Raw genomic sequence first — 22557 nt, 5'->3', positions numbered from 1 at the left:
CGTCTGTCAACCTATAAAGGGAGGCCTGTAAGTAAATAGGAAAACAATTGGTTAGTCATTGTTTTGGTTCTCCAGCACATTTGATTCAAAATTAAACAATGGCCTTAAAGTGCTGATTTAAAGGGGCCTCTGTGGCCTTTTATACAGTTTGTACAGCAGGGCAATGATGCTAAGAGTTTTTGGAGTATCTTATACTTGATTGGCCACGTCAGTCACATGACCTTAATCCGACTGATCATGTGTTTCACCTGGTGAAGACCAGACAGGACAAGAAGCCCCAGAAACAAGCAGGAAGCCTGACAGAGCATCACCAGAGAAGGATTTTGTCATCAAATATTGAACAAGATGACTTTAACTGTTGCTGTTGAACAGAGAGATCGATCTCAGAGTGAATCTTCAAATTCTACACCGCTCTGGGCTCAGCAGAAATTTAGTTCCCTTCTTTGATGACTGAGGTAATTATTACATTCCTCTGGTCACTGTCCTCTCATAGAATGATCGGTTGTTGTCCTGTGGTGACTGTTTTTCTGAATGAGATATTCTTGGATTTAGTTTGTGTTATCAAAACTGACATTTTTCTGTTTGTGCATGTTTGTAGATGTAAACTGGCCTCGGTTGGAAATGTTTCCTCTCATATTTGTGTTTTTGAATTTGACACCTGAGGCACTGGAGTTAGGAAAACACACACACACTGTCTCCCACAAATGACATGCTTATTCAGCTAGTTTGCATTGACAAAATATGTTTTTGTGGAAACACATTGGCTTCCTTCATCTGTGTTTTCTTCTGAGGATCATAGGGAAGATGCACTTAACTCTGCCATTAAAAGTCCGGTAAATCTCTAATGCAGGAGAGCGACATGTGAATCTAACTGGGAGACAAAGTTGCACACAAACGCACACACCAGCACAGTAACAGCAGTGGTGGCGGCAGCAGCCAGCATCTCACGTTCCTCACTACAGATTTCAACAAAAGGGAGAATTTTGCTTCATTTCGTTCCAAGATTTCTCAGAGAAAGGGATGGAGGGGGAGAGCCAGGACGTTATTCATGTCTTTCAGTTCATTTGGCCGAGGCCGGTCAGCTCCCCAGACAGAAAGAGAAAACTTCTCTCGTGTTTTTCCACCCTCCTCTCTTTTCTGTTTTTTTTTTTTTTTGTTCCCTTTCTTTTTTATTTTGGAGGCAGATTAGCAGGATTAAGTATGGCTCGCATATGCTCCTCCTCACTATTGGTATTCACCACGGCACTGGGCCTACCGCCACCCAGACTGGTGGACAGAGAGAGAGAGAGAGAGAGAGAGAGGGACAGAAGGAAGGATGATGATGGTGGTGAGGAGTGGTGAGAGTCAAAGTTGGAAGAAAATAGGAAATGTCCATATACTTGTGTGTACTTTTTGGTTTAGGGCCCCCCTCCCTCCCCAAGTTTTGGTTTTGGGCCACTTCCTATTCCAGTCAATTGAAATGATAATACTACTGCATATAATGTTACTGTGTGCTTCCAAGTTGAGTCAACAGTTTGTTTCTATGTGACAGAGCACAAAAAACGGCCCATAAAGACATGGATTTTCCAGTTTGGTGTAGAGGAAGTTGGCTGGTCTGCACAGAACCCGGACCTTGACCCCATCCAGAACCTTTGGGATGAACCTGAACACCAACTGCGAGCCAGACCTTATCGCCCAACATCAGTGCTGGACCTCACTAAAGCTCTTGTGGTGGTGCCTGACTGCAGCCACGTTCAAACTCTGGTAAGAATCCTGAAATCAAAAGAGTGGAGGCCGTTAAAGCAACAGGCTTATGTTGTAGATATTTATTCCTTGAAGAGAACATATAAAATACTGCTGGGCTGGATTCAGGAAATGTTCTTGCCTGCCACAGATCACACAGTGAGTTTGTATCATACTGAAGTCTGCTTTGAAATGAATTTATTGTGTCTGTCCAGTGCTATTTTCTAACAATCTGGGAACTATCATATAAGGAAATAGCTTATGACTAAACATGATTTACCTATGCTGCAAACTGCTGGATGCAGGGCTGAAATACACTCATCATCATCAGTGGTGAACTGGCCTTGAATTTTGGAATCGAAATAGGCCTTTTTCAGTTTTCTCTGAAATTTGAGGATATTCAACTTTTTTTTTTTTTATTTCTCTTTTACGAACCATAAAGAAAAGAAATCACAGTGAGTTCGTAAAGGTTTGTAAAAGCAGTTCTGCATAAATTGCTCATTAACCTACATCTTAATCAGTTTCTCAAACGTGGGTAGGAACCCCATCCCCGCAGGATGTAGGCGGACTGATGACATACAGTAGCCTATATGCATTTGATATAGGTTCATAATAAAAGTTCCAGATGTGGCCTGTTACAATTTATAATCCACTTGGAGTTCCTTAGAGGCTATTAAACAACAATTTCAGAAATCTATTAGAAAGAAAAACAAAACTTGAGAAACTTTATTTTAAACCTGTGAAAGTGATGAGCCTATCAGCACCAGCCTGTGAGGGACTGTCACAAAGGTGATGATGATGTAAAAGAAACCAGCTGAGGAGGAAGGTCTGTCTGTGTCTGATTGTGAGTCCGGAGCAACAGTGACACTGTGGGAATGTCTAATGAAGCAAATGATGGCACAGATACAAACCCCCTGATTTAAAACGCCACTTTAACCGCCCTCATTACCATAATCTTATTTAACGGGAGTAAACACGCGAACGCAACGGACGAGGGAAAACAAGCAAATATAACGACTAGGGGGGAGTGTGTGTGTGTGTGTGTGTGTGTGTGTGTGTGTGTGTGTGTGTGTGTGTGTGTGTGTGTGTGTGTGTGTGTGTGAACTTGATTTTGTCACTTGGTTGGCGGACTGATGTGGAGGTGACACCACCTGATTGACGGTTACGGCAACGGAAAATATTCGTTGCTGATTGGCTGCCAGGTGACCGCTGAAACCGAATTTGACCCCCGCCCCCTCCTGCTAAATCACTCCGCAAGGTATAGGCCTACCAAACTACAGGTAACCATGGCAACAGCACAGTCTTTATTCAGCACACTAAGTAAAACTAACTACAAACTAGATGAAGGAATAAATAAACAATTTTCAAATTATTTGATTGTTAAAACACATCACTGTCTTCTAAAGTCAGTTTTTTTTGTTGTTGTTGTTTTTAAAATCTTTTTTTATTTGATTTAATTTATTTTTTTGCCCTGCCCACTTGCCCACTATCACAAAGCAGTGCTGTGTCCCAGTTCCCAGTGTGTTTTCTCTTTCTCCCTCTTTCGTGGGAAATAAAAACCCTAAAGAAAATCAATCAGAAAATCTCCTGGTATCAAACTTGGTCCTTTTTGGATGGCTTGTATTGTATATATTAAAATACTCCTTTTAAAACAATTATTAGTTTAATTTTGATCCATAATGCAGATGCAGAGAAGTTGATATTCCGACCTCAGTCCTATGAAAACAGATAAACTTGTGGAGGCAATTAGAGCTGATTGCGTCTGAACGCACATTACAGTTTGTCGTGTTCCGGGACAAAGCTGCTGTCAGCTTCACTTAGTCCGGGAGCACATCACCGGTCTGGGCCCTTATGTCAGCCAGAGGCCCTCTGAGCGCCAGCAGCAGGCCACACTGCTATCGCTCTCTGCAGACTAATTGAAATGTTACGGATCATAACCGTTAAAAACAATTTTGCACACTTCATTAATTAACGTCGAAGATGCACTTTAACGGCAGCTGCTGGTCGACAGCGGGTAAAAACGGAAAACACCATATTTACTCCAAAACTGCAAGCAGGAAACATATTGCGCTGCTTATGAGGCTTCGACCCGTTAGTACTGTTCATTTGAGGAGGGGACGTGATTTCATGCTCCATGGAGTTTACTGCCAAAAATAAACAGAAAGGAAAAAAAAAGACAAACGAGGAACAAATTTCCAATTAAAATAATGGCGCGAATATTGTGTAGATTAATAAAATATTATGGTTTATTAAATTAAAAAAGTTAACCTATTTAGATAGATTCTTTGTTTGTGGTTTTGACACAAAATAAAACAATAATTTATGTAGATGATTAAATAGAATGAGGTCTGATTTATTGTAGTACCGTTTCCGGATTCTTTATAAAACAAACAAATTACAATTAACTTCTGAAAGGAAAATGTTAATGTGTTATTATAATAAAATCCATGCACACGCGGGCCGAACATTTCCACAAGAAGGAGCCATATGTAGGAGGAAGTGTGTCTGATTTCACTTAATAGTGATGCTGTGTGTTGGTAATTACATCAGGCTGGAGGACCCTCCGTCAGACCCCTTCCCCTCCACCCTCCCCCCCACCATCCTCCCTCCTCCCTACGCAGAGCTGATTGGTCGCAGGGTGGCAGCCGGGACAGACACTGCGTTGTCCCGGTGAGGCGGCCTCTGTGCGCCTCAGCCCGCTATAAAACCCTGCGGTCACACGCAGCCGTGCCAAATGGGCTGTCACATGCGGTTTGGAGTAACAAGTGGATTTGACATTTAGGCTTTCTCACCGTCGCGCTTGGAAACACTCGGTAAGTGATTTATTACTTTAGTAATTAGAGGTATTTTGCACAGATTTTTTTTTTTTTTTTTTTTTTTTTAACCAGACTTTATTTGTGAAGGTGTGGAAGAGATGTGTTGGAACTCACTGATAACTGATCTGATCTTATCTGATGATCCAATATCAATAGAAGGATTTAAAAAATGATCAAGCAAATTTGCCAGAAATGTCCTTGTAAGGCGTGTTTACATGTGAAGGTGCATTCAGGATAAATTGAATCCAAAGTTAGAAATTGTCTGTAGCCTACTTTTAAACTCAACTGATAAAACTACAAGAATTTATCACCAGTTGTAGTGACACCAGAAAAAAGTGAATTATCTTTGAGATTTGGGAGACGTTGGGGTTTCACTAAATGAACTTTCTCTCTCTGTGTCTGTCCTCAGAGCAAAGTGCTGGACCAGAACCATGGACTCTGATACGAGCCGCGTGTCGAGCAGACCATCCTCTCCCGAGGTGGACGACATCTTCATGTCCACCCTGAAGAAGTCCGTGCACGGCTTCTCTGGCGCCGTGTCCTCCACACAGAGCGACTCTCCGTCAGACATCCCCGGCCTGCGCGGCCTCTCCGCCGCCGAGGAGGACGCCCTCGCCCTCCGGATGGCGTCCAAGAAAGACCGTAAACTGCTGTCAGAGAACGAGCTGCAGACCATCCGCCTCAAGATCAACAGCCGCGAGAGGAAGAGGATGCACGACCTGAACGTGGCCATGGACGGGCTCCGGGAGGTCATGCCCTATGCGCATGGACCATCGGTGCGCAAACTCTCCAAAATCGCCACCCTGCTGCTGGCGAGAAACTACATCCTGATGCTGAGCAACTCGCTGGAGGAGATGAAGCGGTTGGTCAGCGAAATCTACGGCAGCAGCGGACACCACGGAGGCTTCCACCCGTCAGCCTGTGGGACTATGACACATGCGGGACCCGTGCCGGGACACCCGGCGGCCTCTCACGCCTCACACCCGGCGGTGCACCACCCGCTCCTCCCGCCGGCCGCCGTCTCCACCGCCTCTCTGTCCGCGCCCGGCATCTCCGCCGTCACCTCGGTCAGACCCCATCACGGACTCCTCAAAGCTCCCGCAGCCGGTGCAGGGCCGCTGGGCAGCAGTTTCCAGCACTGGGGCGTTGGCACCGGGATGCCTTGTCCGTGCAGCATGTGCCAAGTCCCGCCTCCGCATGTGTCCAGCATGAGCGCCGTCACCATGCCGCGGCTGGCCAGCGACTCCAAGTGACTCCAGACTGAATGGAAACGAACTTGTTTTGGGGTTGTTACAGACTCTCTTCCTACATTATTACGCTTTTAATTTATCTTTTGTTGCTGAATCCGTTGTTGCATTCACGGAACCAGTAAAGACCAATGCATTGATTTTCCTCATGAGACTTTGGGGGTTTGCAACTAACTTAGTGTTTGATGGTAATTAACCTCAGTTGTAACAGGTGTTTCTTCACAGAGCTCCTAAAGCACAACGAAATTCATCTTCTTACTGGAAACGTTTGATGGCGCAGGCCTCTGTGTGTCTGCAGTTATTTAAAGATCAGATTGAATTAGTTGCTTATCTGTTGTGTGGGCCTGCAGAGGGGAAAGGTCCCAACTTGAATCAAACCACAATAGAGTGTAAATATGTAGATGGATTATTCTGTTTAAATAGTCTGAGATATTATATATTAGAGTCTTGTTAATGTGTGAGAAGACTCCCCCACCCCTCACATGTTGCACCTGCTTTATTCTGTCTGTCTAATAACAACGCATCTCTCTCTATTTTGTGCCCAGATGGGCTGTCAGTCACTGCCCGAGCCACACAATGACCACTTCTTTATTTTTTTAATAAAAAAAGAAAAAAAAGAAAATGATATTTATTTACTTATTTTGAGTGGGAATTTCAGATGAATCTCTGATTATGTTGGGGTTTGAAATGTAAAATAAAGATGATTAATTGAAAAAGGGGAAAAGTCTTTGGTGATGTCTTTCTTTTCTTTTTTTTTAATCTTTAGACCAAGGAGAACGTGTTGATGAGATTTAAAGCAGCACCAATGAAAATCAACACGCAAACAGAGAAAAAGATCATTAGGCCTGCATCAAAAACTTCCCTCAGCAGTATTTCCTCACAGAATAGCTGAAAAACTTTTAAACAATTTCAGAATTGGTCTTTACGACATAATGAGACAAAGCCTTAATGTAGCCAATTTTTAGCTTTAAAAAGACAAATACTAACCTGAAAAAAGACTTTATCATGATTATTATAATTTTGACAGAATCACACCAGACTATATCTGGCCATGGCTGAAAAGGTTCTTTTCTATCATAAGAAAGAATCTAATATCGATAAATATATGAATTTTAGATCACCTACATTTCAGGAATCTTGGCTCTGAGATAATTTTATGATTTTGAATGATATGAAAACTATCAATATCTGCTGTCTGGATTCAGGAAATGGTGAACCAGGAAATAAAAATATCAGGTATTTGGTGCTTTTGACTTTTTGATACCTTTACTCCAAACCTCATTATTACTCCTTTGTCCATGTAAGGCTCTTTAGCCTAATCATTTTATGAATATGTCCATCTGATAAAGAGTTTAACAAAAATCAACAATTTGGTTGTCAATGACTTTTAATTAGATTAAATGAAAAAAATAAACATGTTTTATATAATCTTAATATTTTATGATACAGTGGAGTTTGTGCCCTGATGAAACAAACTCGTCCAGAGCTTCTCTCTCCTGCTGGATGTTGCTCAGATCACAACAACAGCCATCACACCGATCCTTCACACATCAGCTGGTTGGAAACGAGCTTCTATTCAAGCACAAACACGATGTCACCAAACAGTGATGACTTTTGCACCTGTACATCCAAAAAGAAGAAAGATATATTACAGACACTGATCACTTTTCTATTTTCTAACCTGTATAAAAAAAAATAGGGCGATATCCACAAAATACTGCATCTGGAATTGTCATCTTTTGCAAAAAATCTGCGTGTAAACAGCCGCCAAGGACGTGTGCACACACACACAAAAAAAAAGTTGTGCCATAGCAGAAAGCAGCCAGTGATGAGTAAAGGCCGGTACACTTTAGGAAAAGGTAGCAGCTGCATAGCAGATTGTGCATGCGGTTGCAATGTTTTCCAAAGGCTTTTGAAGCTGGAACGATATGAACTAAATCTCTGAATATTCATGCACGCATTTGTTTATTCGTCTCATTACTGGAATTGAATTATTCAGAGTCCTTCAGCGTTTTGTAGGACGTTTCAAAGAGGAAGAGGTCATCCGGTGCAACACAGCAGAGATACAGTCTGTGTACAGGTGAGTAATAAGAGGAGGGAGCCTCAAACATATTAGAAAAAGAAGATAAAACCCTGACATTCCTTTACACGTTTAAATCCATCCTTCATATCACTGTTCGACATATTACCATGTACATTCCTAAAAGCTGTTCTACAGTCATCAGTCTGAACACATCCACTCAGTCCTGAGAAGACGTATTAACATCTGTGTGTGAGACTTTACACTATCAGAACTGTTTGTCATCATCCAAGTCATATCACAATATTTGGAATTTAATACAGGTCATGTAAACAGCATCCAGTATAATATTTGGATATTCTGAATTTAGCGTTTCCCAATTAAGACGTGGGATATTTTGTGCATGTAATTGGTGAACTCCCTTATGCGTTTAGAGGCCTTTTTCCCAGCAGACATTTTGACGTGTCAAAGCTCAAGTGTTACTAATAACATTAACCATGGCTCTGCTATATTCAAGTGTCCCAGTTAACCATGACAGTGTGGCAGTGCATGCACAACATCAGGATCAGCCATGATATCATTGTATCATCACCGCTGTGACACTTATAACTGTAAAAGCCATCACATACACACACCTGTAAACACACACCGTTCAGATTTGAATGGTGATTTAAATTTATCAGATTTGTTCAACTCATAACAAACGAACCGGGGGATTAAAACCGGTAGAAACACCCATAAAGCGGTTTCACCTCAAACATCAAGGATTCGCGGACTCTCTCGTGCTGACTGGGAGTAAACTGGAAACTGAGACTGCTTACCTTTTGTTTCTTTAATAACGTATGACCCAGACGTTCAGCGGGTTTTTACCGACAGTAGAATTACCTGCAGAAGTGTCCTCCTCTCCATAACAACGTACCGCGGGATTAAAGCCGGTAAACGATTAAAGCAGTTTCACTTCAAAAATCAGAGATTTGTGGGGCATTTTTTCGCGGACAAATCACAGGACGGGAGCTGAGCTGCCTGAACATTTGCCTGGCTCTTTTTTCAGATAACGTAAGACCCAGACGTCCGAAAAATAAAACTTAAAATCCTTCACCTGGTTAAAATATATACTTGAAACCGACCAAGGTGTAAAAAGTGTATGTAATTTACAAATAGATAAAAGACAATGTTTTCAATTTGAGTTTCTGGCAGGCAACCGCCACGCCGACCCACAATTACAGGAGATGTGACGTCATTGACGTGCGACCAAATGACACTGATTAAAAGTATTTCTTGTTTGAGAATAGCTGGAAACACTTGGGATAATGTAAGTATACAGCTCAAAAAATAAATCTAAGTATTTGTTATTTTTTAGTATTTACCGATTTCCCTGAAGTAACTGCTACATACAGTGATATTTTTGTCTTTTTGCCGCAGTTTAGTGTTAAAATGTTGTTGGTATTTTTTCCTGCTGTGAGATTTCCAGCCCATCTTCACAAGTTTGTGATGTTAGGCAGTTTTCAGCTTTAAAAAAACAAACAAAAAAACATAACTGTCAATACCATTACTCAAACATCAAACAAACATTTTGCATCCACAGAAAAATCCACTGTAAAGGACGTTAGTAATCACCCTACAAAAGACTTGATGGTACACAATTCAGTGCAGTTGCAATAAACAAATTCACTGTCCCTCAACCTGAAGGTTTTATTCTCTTTAGTTTTTAGTCCTTTTTGCCAGCTAGCTACAGTAGGCTTTATACCACAGTTTGTGTAGCTGAATGCCACATGTCTGATTCATTCCTGCCAGGGATGTTGAAAACTGTTCTGGAAAATGAAGAAAGAAACTGAGGTAGAAGTGCACATGCCTGGATGAAGAAAAACAGATACAACAAGAAAAGGTAAAGAATGGACTGAACATTACGGATTAATGATATCATACAGAGTGAAGAGTAACACAAAATAATCCAAACTCCACTAAATCATTGAGAAAGTCTGATAGTTAAGTTCTGCATGTGCTCCATCTGCAGTCTCCTGTCACCTTCACCTCTGATTTCAGCAAACCAGCTGCTTTGAGAATTAACAAAACAGTTTGATGGCACATAAAGGGATAAATTGTAGGATTATTTGTCTTAGAACATCTGCTTTACCTCAGGTATCTTTTCCCCAGAGCCGCCCGAGCACCATTTGTCAGTGCAAAATGCAGTTAACATGGATCACAACGTATCATGTTGCAAAAATAATTAGACCTCCCTCTCCCCCATGATTCCCTCTCTTTAGTGCAAATTGCAACAATGATCTCTCCTTAATAAGTCAGATGTGCAGGAACATCGAATTCCAAGCTTCGCTGGTCAGGAGCTCACAATTACACAACGAACAAATAGCATCTTAGAAGGGTGTTATTTCACTGTAAGCCACACTGCAGCCTCAGTGCTCTGAACCCTTGAGAGATGAACACATTTCTTTTCAAAGATATCGTTCAGACTTAAGTCAAACAAACTTTAGAGGCACTGCAACTGCATTTAAAGTCAGTGCAAAGACACAAATAGACACATTTGTGCTGGATGATGCACATTGAGATGAAGATACATCAGTATGAGTTAAAAATGTTTCAACTTGAACAAAAACGTTGTAGTACGTTTTATAATATATTATTAAATCACCAAATGTTCAAGTACTGTACTCCATCACAATGTGTCTTATTTATTTTTCCTAAAATATCTGCTCCTGGAAACTAAAGCACAATGTTTATGGTTATGTTAAGACGCTCTCAGTGCTTGGTAAAGGTTATAGGAAGAGATCATGGTCTTGGTTAAGTATTTGAAAAGTCGACTTCTATCTTGGGACATACCATATTTACTTTTTCAATATTTGACCAAATCTATATATTTCTCTCAACTGTAACCTGAGTGTTTGATGGTCTGAACTCTAACCACATGTTAAACATGAGAAAAAACTGCTGTACTTTGTGCGCTTCACCCACAATCCGCTCCGACTCTGACAACAGTTTTCAACTTCTGGACTCAACCAAGGGACATAATATTGGCATCAATTAGGTTTTCTCCTAAACATACAGTGTTTGAGGCGACCGTAAGGCATTATACAGTATAAAAGCAATTTTCAGCAGTGTTGGTAAAAGACTCAAAGAGAGCGTTCGCTCTGAACACACCTAAACACACTGGTCCAAAATTATTACAGTGGGTTGAGATCAGCGATTGCAAAAGCGTCAGCATATGATTCACATTCATTTCTTACTTATCAAACCTTTAGATGAGTCCCTTGTTACTGTGTGGAAGCATCTGCATTCGTCATGTTTCTCCACTGGTTTGTCAAAATAAACTCAACATCAACAGCAGTAAATAAATGTTGATTTGGTAAAGTGAAAATACCTGAAGATCACAATGATTAATATTATAGTTAATTCATCCAGTTGGTGAAGAAAATAATTAAGAAAAACGTTGTCTTTTTTGTGGTTGCCTTGTTTAATTATCCGTGAATATTGAAGACATGTTGATACGATAACATCTGACACTCATTAGAAAGTTTTTCCTCGACACCCTCAGATAAACATGGTGCTAAAGTTAAAAGAGAAACTGACTGAGCAGCATCTTTTTAGCTCTGCCTGGATGATCTGGCCAATAGCAGCTGGGCTTCACATCCCTGTGACTAGATTTGAATAAACAGCTTCTCATCCACTGTTGGTGGCAGGCTGACTTATCCATTGATGCTGAGAGTCCGAGGTTGGTTCTGTGACAGTTTAAATATTCATAACTTTGGACAGAAGGGGAGCATCAGTCTTACACAGTTGTAACTGGGTTTAAACCTTCCTGAAAACACCGCACAGATGTACACCCTTTCAGCTCCGCGCATCATGTTGTGTTAGCTGAAAGGATTAAAGATTGGTGGGACGCATCAAAGGTGGCGGAATAACAGAAAGAGAAACATAGTCTATGATGGAGCAAAGGAGGAATAAGGGAGAGAAGATAAACAAACAGAGGAGCTGTCAGAGACAAAGGCAGGATTTAACACTTACAAGGGAGTAGATGGAGCTCTAAGGTGAATATGAGACCTCTGAGGTCACTCTTTCCCATGGGACTGCCTCATCTGCTCACTCTTTACCAACATTAAACACTGTGATGTACTCGAACACACACAGAGAAACACTGACTGTATGGGATAGATAAGCAACAAGTGGTGGCTTAGCGAAGAATTCAGCTACTTTTTCTTCTCCTAGAACAATTTGATGTTTTTGGTATGTTGCTGTGGGCCAATGAGACGACACAGTCCCTTTAAATGACTCAGGGCAACAATTAAACCTCATCAACACTACGACGCAGTTAGAAAAATAAGTAACAAATAAAACCCACATCAACATCCAAGTCGTACATAAAGGCTTGTCAGGAAAACATCCCATTATTCAAACTTGTAATGTGCACACATTATACTGAGAGTGGTCGCCCCTGTATTGTAGTCGCATCATTGAAATGAAAAAGGAAATTAAGGCGATATGAGATATTTTGTGTTTTGTTACAAATCTGTAGTGGTTCAATAATACAAACAAACTGTATAGCTGCTTTCTAATTAACTGAGATGGTGCTAATTTTTTATTTTGTTTAGACACAAATTCCAGTACCTAAATAAAATCTGCCACTGGTTTATTGACATTTCAGTGTGTGTATTCCTGATATCCCCAGCTCTGAGTTATAACTAGAAATCTGACATCACTGATTTCTCCCACCCCGCTGCTTGTAATTATTATGTGTACAATATCAGTTGAATATCGCAAGTCTCAGAAAAGCACAAACATTTTTGGTTGCATGATGTCAGCTAAAGTCAATCACAGAGGGCTGTTAAATGCTAATTTAAGAGCTATGTTGCTAAACTGAGCATTAACAGTGTTTTCTCACGTGACCTCTGCTGTTCCATATTAGATGACCGGCTTTTTGTGTTTAATTAACGCTTGTTCCTTTCAGCCATTAATTGCATGATGTTAGCAAATATGTTAGTAGTTTGTATTACTGTTGATATACTAGATTTGTGTTTCACTTTTCACTTTGTTAAAGCTTATTGGCGGCAAAATGGGTCCGTTTTAGGATCAAATAAAGAAGGGGAAAGCTGCACAATCACAACTCTGATACAATATTTTTATTTCAAGTATTTTGTCTCTTCTTGTCTTCTTCAGGATTCTTCTTCTTTCTTTTGGATGTAAACAACAGAGAAGCTGAAGGTAAGTCAGTAACACTATACAGCAGCTGGGACTGATGAGTAAAAAGCAGAAACACAACAACTTGAGTTGTTTGGCGACTGGAGGCTCATCAGCATCTTTGTCTCATGTGACGTGAAAGGGTCATGATCTGAATCAAACCAGAAAAATATCCTAGTCCTGAACTGAATGTGAGCTTCAAAGGACAGTGAACAAGGAAGCAGAGTTTGGAGAAACTCGGGGAAGTTTGAAGACGAGACGAGCAGCGTCCTGCTTTAGTTGCAATGAAGTGGGAACTGCAGGTCGGCCAAGCTGGAGACGTACAGCCTCAGTGTCGTTTGTGCTATAGCGGCCAAACTTTAGTTCGCAGTGGGGCGGCTATACGGCGACCGCTGAATTTCATAAATATTTTGGTGTTCTGAATTCATTTGAATATATTTTGGTTTGAACTCAGATGTGTGCACCAGCTTCCCTGCGTGTGGCGACGGCACACAGTGAGAAACAGAGGTAAAGCTCAGAGGTGCTGGAACTCATTTAAAAATATATCAGGAGATTACTGCAAACTAAAGTTAAATACTTAAAACACCGCTGAGTGGTGTGTGTGTATTTGTGTGTGTGCCTAATAATCTATGAAGAGCAGCAGATGAACTACTCGATCGGGTGGATCAATGTGTTTAGTAAAAAGCCCAAAGGGACAAAGACAGAAGGGAGTGAGAGAGAGAGAGAGAGAGAGTAAAGGAAAGCGAGAGAAACAAAGAGAGAGAGCAGAAGATCCATTGAGTGTGTTTTTTGTGGCTGAAGAATTGTCCCCAGTGGCTTTGAAAAGAGGGATAATCCTGTCAAGTAAGCAGACCTTTGGATATTCATGACTGGCCGAGCGGCTCGGCGGACTGAAGGAGGACACAGTCAGGATGGGATTAAACATCAAAGTGCATCTGAGGAGCGCAGGACTGGGACGTAGATCAACCAATGCAGAAACACAGGGGTATCGGAGGGGTGCGCTGGGGGCCAGAGGGGACCAGTTGTCTGGTGGGTGGACAGCATTTTGACTCCAGGATGAGGGCCTCCTAAATGCAATGGTGTGTGCACCTGCCCCCAATCTGAGAAGTATATCCATACACAAGCATCCATTTAGTAAGGAAAATTAAGTTCTCATCATTGTCATCCTTAAGTCTGTCGAGCTGCTGAGGAGGAGACACCATCCCATCCACATACTCTTGTGTAGGTTTACTCTAGGCTTCTTCTCCATGGTTTGGACAAGACTCCTTCATTCTTAATGTTACAGCATACAATTATCTACTTTCAACACTATGACAACCGTTTGAGTGTTTGTCTCTTTTCCTGTTTCAACATGATAATTCTCCTTGTGCACAAAGTGAGCTCCATAAAGAAATAGTTTTCCCCAGTTTGATTTGGAAGCTTCAGCCTTATCCAGTGGCTTCAGGATGACCCGGGACACCGACTGTGAGCCAGACCTGATCACCCAGCGTTTGTTGGACCTCACTGAAGCTCTTGTGGGTGAATGGGAGAGAATCCCAGCAGCCAGGTTCCAAAATCTGGTGGAAATTTAGACGAGTGGAGGCTGTTGTGGCAGCAGGATCATGCCCAAGTTTAAAGATACCTCTAAGATTTTTCATTCCACTGCAGTACTAATGATAATTTCACTTGTTCTGCTTGTAGCAACTGATATTTAAATAATTCAGCAGCAGAAACAATGTTGTGGTTACTCTGGATAATCCACAGACCTCAATGTAAACAGTTTTGTTTGGAACTAAATATGAAATATAAATATTTATTTACAGCAATAATATTGAGATAAAAGCAAATGATTAACTTGCAGAGCTGCATCTTTACCTCAGTTTGTATCATTGAAAAGTGAATAAGATGGTCATCTTCAGTCTCTGTGTGTGTGTGTGTGTGTGTGTGTGTGTGTGTGTGTGTGTGTGTGTGTGTGTGTGTGTGTGTGTGTGTGTGTGTGTGTGTGTGAGTGTGAGTGTGTGTGAGAGAGTGTTACGGCACCATCAGATAACCTGTGAATGACGTCCCATATGGTTTGTTGACCATGTCACGCTCATGTCTGTCCCCTGGCAGTGGCCCTGCCAGCTCTGACTGCTGGAGGCAGCTGGGACTCCTGGACAAAGAGACTCAACCTGACAGGATTCAGGCAAGAAAACACACACACACACACACACACACACACACACACACACACACACACACACACACACACACACACACATGCACACACACACACACACTGGGTATTCTGCAGTTGGCAACAAGGGTTTGAATCTATGCTGAGGCCTTTCTGACATGTCTTACACTTGAGTCACAAAAAATTCATTTGTTCCCTCATTTGTGAACTGTGTCCTGATCTGTCGCCACTATGATTAAGGTTTGGTTAACAGACTTACAGAAAGTTGATTTCAAAATAAACACTTTTTTTATGGTTACGAAGCGATCGTCGTCATAGTTAACAGAGACCAGTGTTAAACACTACCGTTATGTGAATATTAGTAGCTGGTTCGTCAAGATGAAGACTCAATCGCACTAATTTTCCAGTTGCACAACGAGATGATATAATTAAGAGCTGCAGTCAAAGCTCGACCCGTAGAAAACATGATGGGTGTATGATGTTTCTGTTTGATTCATGTAGTAATTAGAGGAAGGTCACAGTCTCCTGATCGCTCCACACAGATCTGCGTTGGTAGTTTATTCATAAAATGCTCTTCGCTGCTTTTTGTTTTTACCAAGTCGCCAAGTGTTCCACCTCGGCCAAGTGTAAAGGAGTTTCTTTAGGCACAAAGTGAAATAAAAACAGTTGGACAGAAACCAGGTAATGTCAGTATCCTTTGCTCAAAGCCTCATGGTGACGCACAGCTTCACAAACCCATTAGATACTGTAGTTACTAGCAGCATACTCTCTGTCTTACCCCAGGTCTTTTCCATGTATTGTTGTTTTTTTTTTGTATCCAGAAAATAACTTTTTTGGGGGTTTGAGCTCTGACCAGATCAGTGTGATAAATTCTGCCTCTACAGGAGCAATGCCACCATGAGATGTGATGTTTTAATAACTACAACCACAATTTGTCAAGTCACTGAAGCCTGCTATCATGTTGCGCTGCAACATATGTCTGCTCTCTGAGTTGTTGCTTCCCTGGGGTCTGCTGTTTCATAAATCAAATTAGCACCACACTCAGAATGGCTGATGTGCAAGTAATATATAAAATAAATATAAGTTTAAGGTCTGTGCTCAGATCGTCAGTTATCACACCCTCGGTAGTCGACAGTCCTCAGCGGGGGGCCGGGCGGGGGTTTGGGCAACATCTGTGATAAACCTGCTGCAGTTTGAATAGAAAGGGAGAGTGGTGGCTGCTTCAGTCTGATCTCTCAGGTCTTAGTGAGGATTTGAATGTGCTGTGAGGAGCAGGAGCACAGTGGGAGGTGAATGAGCTGAGGAGGAGGAGGAGGCTGTAAGGCAGAGAGGAGAGGTTCTGGGCTGTCTCAAGGGGGAGGGGGAGGTAACTGTGTGAGTGTGTGTGTGTGTGTGTGTGTGTGTGTGTGTTTGTGCGTGTGATAAAGGGTGCCGGCTGACAGATGTGTCATCAACGCCTGAAAGAATCATCTTACATCCACTGCATCCATCTGCCAGCACATGGCACGATTTTTGTGAAATCAGAACAATGTGTTAAAATGCAGAAATGACTCATGAACCGAGCGGAGGAAAAGTTTCTCACCACGTACGGATCACTTTAACTTTATGAACTCTGCCAGCGCCGCCACTGGCTCCAGCTGCAAACTCATGTCCTGCAACTAAAAACACATCACGACCCAAGACTGCAAAATTTCCAGAGATATCAAATAAGTCAGGCTGAATTTTGACTAAATAATGCAGATTTTTTTCATTCAAATACAAATAAGAGGAAATTTAAGGTGAAAACTGGGTGTTAAGAGGCAGAATCAGGTCATAGTTTAACATTGAAACCTTGTGGTAGAAAGAGGGTGGTCAGCGGGTGGATGGGAGGGTACAAGGAAACCTGACAAGTTTTCTGCTGTGAGTAAAGTTTTCATTTAGCACAGATCAAGTGACCGTCCGTCCGTTCATAGCGTAGCAAACGGGAGCATTCAGAGCACCAGGATACTCAGCAGGATCCTCCAGCTCTTCCTGGTGGATCCCTCAGCGCTCCCCAGTCAGCTGGGAGATGTGATCCCTGCAGCGTGTCTTGGTTCTGCCTCTCGGCGTCCTCCCTGCTGGCCGAGCGTGAAAACATGTCCACAGGGAAGCTTTTCTGTCCCAACCAGGACATGTCCACACCAGTGTGTGAACTCTGTAGTATGGGCTTTTGCTGATGCGCAGATCTACCCGGTCGTGTCCGTCAAGCCTGAAAATCACACATCAACGTTTCACAATGCAACAGAGGCCTAGCATTTCCAAACTCACCGATTCTTTGGGATGCTCTCAGTCTTTATCTTGAGACTGCTAAATGCCACCTCTGTTTGGGTGGACGGCCAAAACCGAGAGAGAAACACGCATCTTCAAATGTAAAACACATTAGCATCGTGAACCTCTCATTGTATCCTACACTGTGGACCAAGACACACACTTACAGCATCTTATCTTAGCTGCTCATTAATAAGATTCACAATCAATAAGATTCTCAAAGGATGATTCCTGTTCAGTACAACTTACATGTTCATACTGTTGGCCGTAGTTCTCTCCAAATGAATTGCTGAGATCTCGGCTCATGTTATGGGGGCAAGAAAGAAGAGCAGTCAACTGATCAGACAGGGTGTAAAATAGAAAAATCAGTTTATCCAGACAGAAAACAAGTGCACTAAAATTCTGTATCATTTCTTAGCAAATAACTTGGTAAGTCCAATTTTATTTTTATTTTTGGAAAGTTGAAAAAAATAAGACCCAAATTGAGACTCCAGTCGCTGTTTCCACTGCTTAAAATAAATTTCCACCAGTAGATCACAAAGATAAAGGTTTCAACCCTCTCCGCTCACTGAACTGCCTCACCACCAGAAGTCGAGTTCCTGCGACGTGTATCCTCATCCATCACACTGCTATCAGCTTTCACTTTAACAGTGACTTTGGTCTCGCTGCACCGCCCTCCATACAGAGGGGGGATAACCTCTGAAAACCCACCCTTGGCCTTGTACCGCTAATAAAACCCGAAAAGAAACATCTCAACCCGCCCCCACAACATTTAGACTTTAACTGGGGTGGCCCTGGCCTCGATCGCTTGGTGAGAAGAAGCAGCTCTGTGTTTGACTTTGGATAAGGATTCCTGTAGAAGTTTAGAGTCTGTGAATCCATCATTGTCACGGTTAAATAGGATCGGGGGTTTTAAGGGTACTTTGTGGGGGGACGGGTTAACTAACACTTTCCTATTAGCAGCCACCCTTACAAATCCCTGGTGGCATTGTTTCAGAGAGGAACATCTGCTATAACAATAGGTAATCACAGAGTTAGGTTATGTTTGGGCCACGAGGAAAGTTAGAGTACTTCAGTTTGACTTTTGCAAACAAATCCATGTACAACTTTAGAAAACATTCAATATTTTTAGATATCGTAGGATTTTCAGACTTTTAATTTGAAAGCAACAACAGGAATACATCTGTCAGACACAGCAAAAACAAACAAGCAAAAAAAAAAACCCAAAATGACAGGAAGTGTCAGTGGAGCAGTTAGCAACATGAAATATGAATGTGGCAAATGTCCATCTGTATTTAAACAACCGTGACCAACTGAGCGTGTGCAGCTATTGAGAGTGGAGCATTTAGGCTCTCTTTCACAAAGGGCCCGAGGGCTAAAACCTTACACCCCTCCCACCTTCATTATCCCCGCCACACTATGATCAGCACCAAATGCTGACTATCCCAGGCCAGTGCTCACAAAGCATGCTGGGAAGGACAAAAGCAGACCTTCAGCCGATCGGTTCCACCTTATTAACAGCTTGTAATCTTCTCATGTCTTTGGTCAGGCCTCACAGAGCAGGAGTTAGGGCCAATAGACGAGTGTGTCCTCCGTCCCTGCTTTGAAGCAGAGCAGCCTTCTCCCTCTCAAAAGTCCTGCTCTGTTATATTTCCATTGTTGCTGCTGCTGCACCTGTTTACCCGCAGGGACGCATGGACAAAATCAGTCACTGGCAACTGTTAATTTCTCATTAGCGTCTCTTCGCACATTGTAAACAGAAGGCGGTTTGGGATGTAAAGCCTATAGCAGGTGCACGTCCGCGTTTAACGTTCTGGTTAGAAGAAACATTATCACAAATACTGTTTATTAATCCGAAGCATTTCACAGACTCATGATGTGATTATTGCTGCCAAAAACAAATGAATTAGCTGAGAGAGTCTGATGCAATTTGCAAACTTTGTTGCTGTTGTTTTAACATTTGACTTGGGCTCTAAACAGTGGTCTTTCCACATGACCTTTTTGCAACTTGCAAGAAATTTCTAGAATTTCTGTTCATTCTTGAGACCTCAGATCTCATTCATTTCAAATCAAGAAGAAGTCAAATTAAGATGAAGTAAAGAACGAAAGAAAAAAAATCTTTATAGAGCTAGGACAGCAGTACTTGTGAGATGCATGACTGGATGAACCGGTGGAGCGGTGTGACGACACTGGCAGGATTTTTCTATGGCGTCACACGTGTGCAGGAGCGTGCATGTGTCTCCCCGTGCGTGTGCATGAGATAAACAAAACTGGCACCCACTCACAGAAAAATGCTTCACAGAAAATCACCTACTCCACAGAGAAAGTTTCCCAACATGTCTCCACTTTATTCCCCAAAAGTTTTTGCCCTCATCAGGGCATCTAAGTTGTTTTTGTTTTTGTGACTTATCATTCATCTGTATTTAAAACAACATTTTAATCATCATTTTTAAAATAATTTTTTAAAGAATTACAAATTTTGATTTGTGCATCTGTATTTTTGCCTCTTCGTAATCATTTTAAACTACTATATTTGAGGTATGATTTAAATAATTGTCATATTCAGGAGCTTTTTTCACAACGAGAGAGACAGTCGGTGACAAACAGACGAGGACACAGAAAAATAGCTGTGTAATTGTGCCAATTTGAGGAATTAGATCGCCTCTTTCAGACATTAACAAACATTACAAATCCTCCCACTGAGGCAAAAAAACACATCGACACACCATAAAAGTGACGCACAAAAGAGCTCAATCAGACACCTGATGTAAATTGACTCCATTAAGTCAAGATTGTGCGCGGACCAGCAGCAGCCAGCCCGTGGCTTGACTTCATTTGTGAACCTGTCTCTTTATATCAAGTGAGGTGGGTATATAATTATGCCAATTTGTACTCAATTAATGAGCCAGTCGAGGTTGTTTTGTGGCGTCTTTCAGCGAGGAAATGTCTATTCTGCTCTTTAAGAAAAAAATCCAATTACCTGTGGGTGGTCCAGACTGTTGCTTCAGTTTTTTTCAGTTTTTGATTTTTCTCCTCAAAATAATATGTGAATTAATTAGTTATATTAAAAAAAATAAATCAATAATAGACTATCCAGGTTGATATTTTTTTAATCCATTTTTCTATTTACAAATTATTTGAAATTCAATGATTTATTGAATTCATATTCATATTCATTGTCTGTTTGTTTAAGCAGGCTATATGAATGCCCAAATATACACAAAGCAACAACCCAAAACAAAAGAATTAATAAATAAATAAAAGCTTTTTCACCACAAAATATGACAGTTTTCAATTTGCAGTGCCCCCATTTGGTTATTCGTAGTTGCCCATCTCTATGAATATGTTCCATCAGGTGTATGTTCAGTTTTCCACACCCAAAAGACATGTATTTCAGAATTGATCAATTGTTCCAGAAAGCAAACAACAACACATGCTTTCCAGCTGTGTGCATCAATTCTGTAACTGAGAACATTTGAACTTAATTGGTACCAATTATAACATACAATTGATTTTTGTTTTGTTTTATGTTTGTAAGTATTTGGCGTGAATTTGGTGATTCATCAGAACCTCATTTGCATTTTTTACTATTATCACTTAAATTCCTACAATTCCTCGATTAAGGTTGCAAATCCTCATCTAAAAAAATCTGCAATTAATTTGTTGAAATCAATTTAAGAAACTCAAAACAGTAAGTTCAACTGATACTGAAGATTTGTGGGTTCAAAACCAGCACCAAGAAATCACACGAGGAAAAAGAGATAAAGCAAGTAGAAAATAAACTTTTAAAACTTATATTTATTTCAGTCCTTTTGTACATGTAGTGTCTTGGATCTTATTATCTTCTGGTGTGTGAGTTCTTAGATTTGCAGAAGCACCCAGAAAAGAATTCATAACCTTTTTATTTCCAGTGGTATCACTTTGGGTGTATTTATCATGTTGTATTGGAGGATAAATTGACCCAGGAGGTTTGGCCGAGGTGTCTTCCTGTCTGTCAGCCGCAGGAAGTGGCTCCACACAGACGAGGCATTTAGTTCCCAGGTGCAGACCCACCATTAGACGGCCTTGCCCAGATGGATAGTTCTCCTTCCACCATAAAGACACTAGTCTTCCCCCTGCCCTGAAGCCACCGGTGCTCCTGCCCTGGTCCAGCCTCATCAAAAGGAGCCTGGAAGCTGGGAGGCGGATATGCTGGGCTGCAGCCCCAAATCAAGCTCACTTTTCTTTCCCTTGTGGATAAAAAAAGTGGGGGAGGTGCACTTTTCTAGTAGACACCAGCTTCTTTCTTTCTCCTCCTTTCTGACTTCTGTATGTGTGGCTCCTTGCAGGTGTCCTTTTTTATTTCTCTTGACACAGAGACCACATCCCAAAATACAGTCTAAAGCATCATGGCTCGTTTTCTTTCATTACTCCGTTTATTACCTCTCATTGTTAGACAGGCACTAGAAATCAAATTGAGCTCACAGGCACGCACATAAACACACACACACACACACACACACACACACACACACATACACACACTCACACACATACACACACACACACACACACACACACACACACACACATTCATCCTGGCTGCCTGCACTCTGTTCTCCTGCAGGTGCGAGGGCCATCCGCCTGGCCCTTTTCATTGGGGCCCTCCCTTTCCTGTCCGTCTGGAGTCTGTCCATTCAGCTTCAATCACAGCACCAGCCGGACGCCACCGGACCACTGGCGGGGAAGGGAAGCGCCTCCACATACATCTTTCACTTGTTGAACAACAAGAGAAGAGCGGCTGGGGAAGAAAGAAAGGGTCTTCCTCCTCTGCATCTCCTTCTGCTTTCATCGTGAACAACTTGCTTTCTGTGTGTAACGGTGCTGTCCTTCCCCTCTTCCCCCTGCCTTCCTTTTCTCCCACTCAGATGGGCTTTACAAGGAGGAGGAGGGGGAGGGAGTGCAAAGAGAGGACGGCCAGGCTCACTGTGTAACGGAGTGATGCTGAGGTCTTTTTGTGGCTCATGAATGGCACATCTGAGGTTTCCAGCCTTGCTCGGTGCCCCAAGCCAGCTTCACCTGTGGTTGGAGTCAATTGGCCTGTTGTCTGGCTGCCTGGAACCGTGCCCAGCTCTCTGCCAGCCA

At 41.9% G+C, this 22557-nt stretch overlaps 1 protein-coding gene across 1 annotated transcript; it reads left to right on the top strand.

Annotated features, from left to right (window-relative positions):
• Positions 1-4444: 4444 nt before the first annotated feature.
• olig2 (oligodendrocyte lineage transcription factor 2) lies at positions 4445-6509 on the top strand. The gene is made up of 2 exons (XM_056389579.1): positions 4445-4535; positions 4948-6509. Exon 2 carries the CDS (start codon positions 4970-4972, stop codon positions 5789-5791), a length of 822 nt encoding a protein of 273 aa, XP_056245554.1. The 5' UTR covers positions 4445-4535; positions 4948-4969; the 3' UTR covers positions 5792-6509.
• The last annotated feature ends 16048 nt before the right edge of the window (positions 6510-22557 follow it).

Source organism: Seriola aureovittata, chromosome 11 (genome assembly GCF_021018895.1).
Source record: "Seriola aureovittata isolate HTS-2021-v1 ecotype China chromosome 11, ASM2101889v1, whole genome shotgun sequence".
NCBI classification, from domain to species: domain Eukaryota; kingdom Metazoa; phylum Chordata; class Actinopteri; order Carangiformes; family Carangidae; genus Seriola; species Seriola aureovittata.
The sequence above is the reverse complement of the archived record's forward strand: the minus strand, read 5'-3'. Positions and strand labels throughout refer to the sequence as shown.

What these genes read in the sequence shown, in the direction of transcription:
- olig2 (XM_056389579.1), top strand. Translation starts at nt 4,970, where the DNA reads ATGGACTCTGATACGAGCCGCGTGTCGAGCAGACCATCCTCTCCCGAG.